General features: G+C 48.3%; 1 protein-coding gene across 2 annotated transcripts; it reads right to left on the bottom strand.

Moving 5' to 3' along the window:
• Window positions 1-738: 738 nt before the first annotated feature.
• nup50 (nucleoporin 50) lies at window positions 739-5,820 on the bottom strand. Of its 2 annotated transcripts, none has more exons than XM_079263030.1 (8): window positions 5,680-5,820; window positions 4,211-4,305; window positions 4,058-4,141; window positions 3,786-3,981; window positions 3,041-3,655; window positions 2,548-2,632; window positions 2,304-2,422; window positions 739-1,256 (listed from the first exon to the last, which is right to left on the bottom strand). In XM_079263030.1, the coding sequence occupies exons 2-8, from the start codon at window positions 4,277-4,279 to the stop codon at window positions 1,057-1,059; spliced, it is 1,368 nt and encodes a 455-aa protein (XP_079119156.1). In that variant the 5' UTR covers window positions 4,280-4,305; window positions 5,680-5,820; the 3' UTR covers window positions 739-1,056. The 2 variants fall into 2 exon arrangements, with proteins under 2 accessions (XP_079119156.1, XP_079119157.1); XM_079263031.1 differs by having other exon boundaries at window positions 4,211-4,289.
• Between the last annotated feature and the right edge of the window lie 270 nt (window positions 5,821-6,090).

Here is a 6,090-nt window from a genome sequence, read left to right as displayed (position 1 = left end):
GTCCTCCACCAACGAGACCAGTTTCCTCCCAGTAAGTCCTCCACCAACAGAGACCAGTTTCCTCCCAGTAAGTCCTCCTGACACAGACCAGTTTCCTCCCAGTATGTCCTCCTGACACAGACCAGTTTCCTCCCAGTAAGTCCTCCTGACACAGACCAGTTTCCTCCCAGTAAGTCCTCCTGACACAGACCAGTTTCCTCCCAGTAAGTCCTCCACCAACAGAGACCAGTTTCCTCCCACTAAGTCCTCCACCAACAGAGACCAGTTTCCTCCCACTAAGTCCTCCACCAACAGAGACCAGTTTCCTCCCACTAAGTCCTCCACCAACAGAGACCAGTTTCCTCCCACTAAGTCCTCCACCAACAGAGACCAGTTTCCTCCCACTAAGTCCTCCACCAACAGAGACCAGTTTCCTCCCACTAAGTCCTCCACCAACAGAGACCAGTTTCCTCCCACTAAGTCCTCCTGACACAGACCAGTTTCCTCCCAGTATGTCCTCCTGACACAGACCAGTTTCCTCCCAGTAAGTCCTCCTGACACAGACCAGTTTCCTCCCAGTAAGTCCTCCTGACACAGACCAGTTTCCTCCCAGTAAGTCCTCCTGACACAGACCAGTTTCCTCCCAGTAAGTCCTCCTGACACAGACCAGTTTCCTCCCAGTAAGTCCTCCTGCAATAGAGTGATGATGATGATGAAGCAGACAAAAAAAAACACAAAGCGGTTTGTTTGTTTGTTTTTATTCCCGTTAAACGTCTTAACAAACGTGCGGCGGCGAGCCGAGCCTCGAAGGACACTTGGAGTCGGCGTTTCCAGGACGACAGGAAGTGCTCGTCTCACTCGGACCGTTTCAGTCAATAAATATGTTCCTGGTGGGTCGGCCCACGGCCAGACTCGAACGCTTGACGCTCGTCAGAAACACCAACCGTTACTGCGGTGAAGCCGCCGCACAGAAGAAACCAGCAGGAATGTTGATGCATGGCGGCCCTTGAGCTCAGGTGTGTGTGTGTGTGTGTTGGGGGCGGGGCAAGGTGAATGTGCTTTACAGTGGACGGGGCTTCAGCCTTTCCTCGCCTCAAGGGTCTTGTGGAGCTCGTCGGCGTCCTCGGCGGTCTTCACCCGGATCAGAAGGGGAACGGGGCAGCTGGGGTTCTTGTCGTCTACGGGGGGGTTGGGGACGCACACCACCATGACATTGTTCTTCCCGACCCGCGAGCACGGCATGGTGGCGGCCAGCAGGATGTTCAGCAGGATGTTTCCTGGCGAGACGACAGGAGGAAGAGTTCAGCCTCCAGAAATATAAATTCATGTAAAATAACCATAGACTGTATATAGAAAGGTGGGCGGAGCCTCCGTGACGTCACCCGTAGGTTTCTGAAGAGCTGAACTGAAGCTCGGTGGGCGGTTCCTACCATCACCATCTTGGCAGGGACATGCGTGTCGTCTCACCCGGAAAATACAAATATGGGCAAAGAGGTGGAGCTGAGAGGGGGGCTGTGAGCGTCATGGTGGATGATTGACATCGAGCGAACTCCGAGCTTTCTGTAGCTAAGAGCTAACCGAGCTAACCTGGAGATAACAGGAGCTAACCAGCTAACGGAGGTAAGCAGGCTAAAGCTAAGTCACATTGTTAACCGGCTAAAAACCGCGGTTGTTCTACGTTCTTCTGACTTGAAGTGGGAGATCGGGTACCTGTCAATCAAAAGGACACGCCTCTAAATATGCAGAACTTCGAGATTAAATTACTTTTAAACGGGCGAGTTAGAAAATTCACTTCCCCCACAGTTGTCATGAAGGTAAACCTGACCTGTTAAACCTAAAATAGATTTTTATACCAGGCTGTAAACGTGTCTATTCCTGCCGTCAACGAACTGCAGTTTTATGTACTTCCACATCGGCTTCACTTTTAACCGCTGCTCCGTCCATCTTTCATACACGGTCTCTGGAAAAAACATGTCATGTTGCATCCAGTTTTTTGGACAATATGGAAATAAAAACAGGTTCAAATGGAAAATAAACAATGATTTATGAAGGAAGAGTGGAGAGTTCTGGCGTCTGGGCAGCAGGTGGCGCCGTTGCATTGCGGCTGGATCCAACTGACAACAGAACCTTTTAGTTTGGTGGATTTCTGCAGATCAAAGTTTTTCCCAGCTGATGGTTAACTGGTTAACCCTTTAACTCGCTGTTGGAGTGCGGATGCTTTCCCTCCAGACACTAATTGATTTATTTCAATAAAACTGATCAGTGTGAAGCTATGTGTTATTGTGCTGCAGCGCCCCCCAGTGGTGGCTGAAGGCTTCAGTTACCCAGGTTGGTGTCGGCCCGGATGATCATCTGGGTCTTCCCCTCATCGGTGCGCTTCAGATGCAGCGTTCCCACTCCCTTCTCCTTAAACTCTGACTCCTTCTTGTAGAACATTTTACACCTGAAAGTAGGTAAACAGGTAAACAAGCCGTAAACAAAAGGTAAACAAGCAGGTTAAAAAGCTGGAAACAAACAGGTAAACAAGCCGGAAGGCAGCATTCTGCTCCGGCTGCATTTCAGACGTACTTTCTGGAGTAAAAGGCGTCGTCCTCCTTCACCTCCTTCACCTCCGGTTTGGGCGGCTCCTCCGTCTCCTCGTCTCCGTTCTCCTCTGCAGAAAGAAACATTTGTTTTAGCGCCGCCTGCAGACCAACAGCAGAGCTCATTTACGGAAACTGTGTCCTTCCTGGAAGTCTAAACTCCATGGATCGTCATGCGAGCTGCTGAAGTACAAATAAAGTTGGATTGATCAGGTGATCAATCCTTCCAGATAAATCTCATTTCCTTTTCAGGGAATGTAAACAGAAATTTCACCTAAAAAAGACTCAATCTAAATTTGTTCATTAAAAATAAACATCTCGTTTCTTAATATTGATCAGTTTCTTCTTCTGATAAAATAAAATGTTTGAATCAGGCTAACCAATAACTGATCAGTGACTGATCCAATAGAAACAACAGGGGCTTAATGCGGTCCAGTTTTTGGAGTGAACCGGGTCTGAAGACCGGAAGCGTTTCTGACCTGCAGACCGGGAGCTCTCGCTCTTCGTTCCTCCGAACGGCAGCGCGGCGGCCGATCCTGGAGCGCCAAACACGGAGGAGGTGCTGGACGAGGAAGACGAGAAGGAGAAGCTCGGGACGGACTTGGACCCTAAGGAGTCGAGGACAGAACCGTCCACCTTCTGACCGAAGTTAAAGGTGACGCCGGGCGGGATCTGAGCGGCGCCGGCACTCCTCTGGGACGAGTCTTCTGTGGCGTTTTTGCTGAAGGAGAACAAAGCAGCTGCTGAGCTGCTGGAGGAGGAAGATGGAGGAAGAGGAGGGCTGGCTGAAGCTGGCGCCGTCCCTTCCTGCTGCTTCTCTGAGCCTCCGTCAGCGGTGGCGGCGCCGTACTGCCGCTCGATGCTGGCCAGGTGGCGCTCGTAGTCCCTGAAGATGGGGTTGAGGTCGCACAGCGGGTTGTCGTTCACGTGCTTGGTGATCCAGTCCCGCACCGAGCAGTTGAGCGCCGTCAGCTGCCGGCTGTACTCCTTGTTGCTGCAGGGGGCGGGGCTTGGAGAGGGGGCGGAGCCGTTGGTCTGCGTGGCTGTGACGTCAGCGATGGGCTTTGTGGGGGAGGGGCCGTTAAACGTTGGACCTGAGAGGATGAGGGCAGAAATGAGGAGAAAGAATGTGCCCCCCAACACCCTGCGACGTCATGGCGGACCCCCCACCATGTTGTTCTGACAGAATACACAAAGTTAACAGTGAAAGTGACGTAGACTTACCGGCAGCAGGCGTGGTGGGAGAGGAGAAGCCTCCCAACGACTGCGCCGTGCTGTTCCCGTTGGTCAGGCCACCGCCGAAGCCTTTAAATCCTCCGCCGTTCCCGAACCCAGAGAAGGCGGTGGGAACGAAGGCGCTCGCTGCCGCCGGCGTCGCAGAAAAACCTTTAAAGCCTCTGAAAGCTCCTCCGCCATCGCTCTGCAACAGAAACCGCAGAATGACAAACGCGGCGGTCCGGCGGTTCGCTGGGAGATGCGGCGCTTCCTGCTTTTACCTCGGCTCCGGTGTTCCTGCGTTTGGCTTTCTTAATTGCCCGACTCTTCAACACGTCCTCGCTGGCGAGTGAAAACGTCCCAGCCTGCAGGAGGGGATCACAGGTCAGGACTTCATCACTAAGCAGCCTCCTGGACTCAGAGCAGAGACTCACCTCCTCTCCCTCCTCCTCCTGGTCCCAGTTCCTGTCCGTTAGCTCTTTATCTGCGATCCTCTTCGCCATCCCACCGGCTCTGAAACAATCAGCAGCTAAAAGATGAGCACAAAACAAAACAACTCCCTGATCATCGTTTCCACCACATCAGGAGATGGACGAGTTAAATGTGGAGGGAAATGTATCATGCTTATAGAGACGATTATCTAAACGTAATCATGGATAAAAATCCACATAAATGTCAAAGTTTAGAGTGTAATTAAATTTCATTTTTCTGTTCAGCTGTAAAAGTTTGAACTTTTTACCATTTAAAGCTTGAGGTCATAATGAAGGATTTGCCCCAGAGCATGCTGGGAAACTGTTATTGCATCTCCTCTCAGTTTGGCTTCATTTAATAAAACTTCATCTGATCTGTAAGAAGCTCTCAGCTATAGTTATAATCTCAGGATAAGAATCAGGATAATTTAATCCCAGAAGAGATGACTTGTCAGAATCCTTTTTTTTTTTTTAAATCGTAATATATATATATATATATATATATATATATATATATATATATATATATATATAGATATCATTTTACAGACAGAAGTAAAAACCTCTTCACCAAACTAATCTGAATCAGCTGTGAACAATTAAACTGTTTTAATCTAAATCCTGTCTCTATTAACATTAAAAACATTTCATGGCATCCTCTCGTGTCATCAGGCAGAAACACTTCGTGGTGTGAACTACTCAGTATTTTGGAGCATAAATGACATTCCTGATGATTTTTTATCAAAAATACCGACACGACACGTTTTTATTACATATCTGCTAAACAAACAAACTAGAGGAATTTCTAGGTTACCATGGATCAAATTCATGACTGATAAACTTACATTTGGTTTGATGTTTCTGGTCAAACCTTCAGGTAGAATGTTTGTTTGCTAGCAGTTTGCCTAGCCTAGCTTACCTTAGCTAGCTCTCCTCTATTGAGATTTTTATATATTTATAACGCTAATAATTATTAATTCTCCGTTCAACTGACAAAGCGCTGTTTGTTTTAAACTGGACAAGAAATTAATTTGTCTGTTCGGCTGCTTCCGAACCGTCTTCAAGCCGTTAGTTACCGGGTAAGTTAATGGCCGGTTCCGGCAAAAAGCTAACCGGGTCGCAGGCTAGTAGGTAGCGACTAGCTGCTAACCGGGTCGCAAGCTAGTAGGTAGCGACTAGCTGCTAACTGGGTCGTGGGCTAACAGCTAGCCGCTAGCTGCTGCTAACTACATCTCCACATTAAACTCTTTCATCTCCTGAAATTACGGAGCAACTAATGTGGCTAACTGCAGCTAGCTGCTAGCACTGAGCGGTTAGCTGATAACCGAGCCGCAGGCTAGCAGTTAGCGGCTAGCTGCTAACGTCATGCCTGGAAGCTAACTGCTATCTCGAGCTTGCCGGAATCGGTTCTTCTAAAGGTAAAGGTGACGCACCTGTAGATGAAGGTGAGTTTCGACTTCTTCTCCTCGGTGACTGTCAGACAGATCCAGGTCAAACAAACCGTCTGGAAACGCTGGCTAACCTCTTTCCCTGCTGGAAACGCTACTCAATATTTTTGAACGACCCTCCTCAAGCCGCCATTTTACGAAATGGATTATCTCCATGACTTCGCGCGCCCACCTTTCCGCTCATGCGCAGAAGGGACATGGGACTTGTCTTTTTTTTTTTCGCACAACTTTTTTCTTTGTTAAATGTCAATGCAAGAAATAAAAAGAAATTAAAAGTAAAAAAGAAACAACTAGAAACACCTGTTTTTGAAATAATAGCAACTGTGAATGCCCATTTATTGAACTATGCTGAATGATTGAAATAAAATTGCATAAGAAATTTAAAAAAAAAAAAGC

Source organism: Telmatherina bonti, assembly GCF_933228915.1.
Source record: "Telmatherina bonti genome assembly, chromosome: 23".
Lineage (NCBI taxonomy): Eukaryota > Metazoa > Chordata > Actinopteri > Atheriniformes > Telmatherinidae > Telmatherina > Telmatherina bonti.
Note: the sequence above shows the minus strand (reverse complement) of the source record. Positions and strands in the feature narration are given on the sequence as shown.

Excerpts from the sequence above, each read along its gene's own strand:
- nup50 (XM_079263030.1), bottom strand. The coding sequence starts at position 4,279 with ATGGCGAAGAGGATCGCAGATAAAGAGCTAACGGACAGGAACTGGGAC. Across the intron at positions 3,982-4,057 it reads GCAGGAACACCGGAGCCGAG|AGCGATGGCGGAGGAGCTTT; the intron begins GTAAAAGCAGGA and ends TTTCTGTTGCAG. Across the intron at positions 3,656-3,785 it reads TCCCACCACGCCTGCTGCCG|GTCCAACGTTTAACGGCCCC; the intron begins GTAAGTCTACGT and ends TCATCCTCTCAG.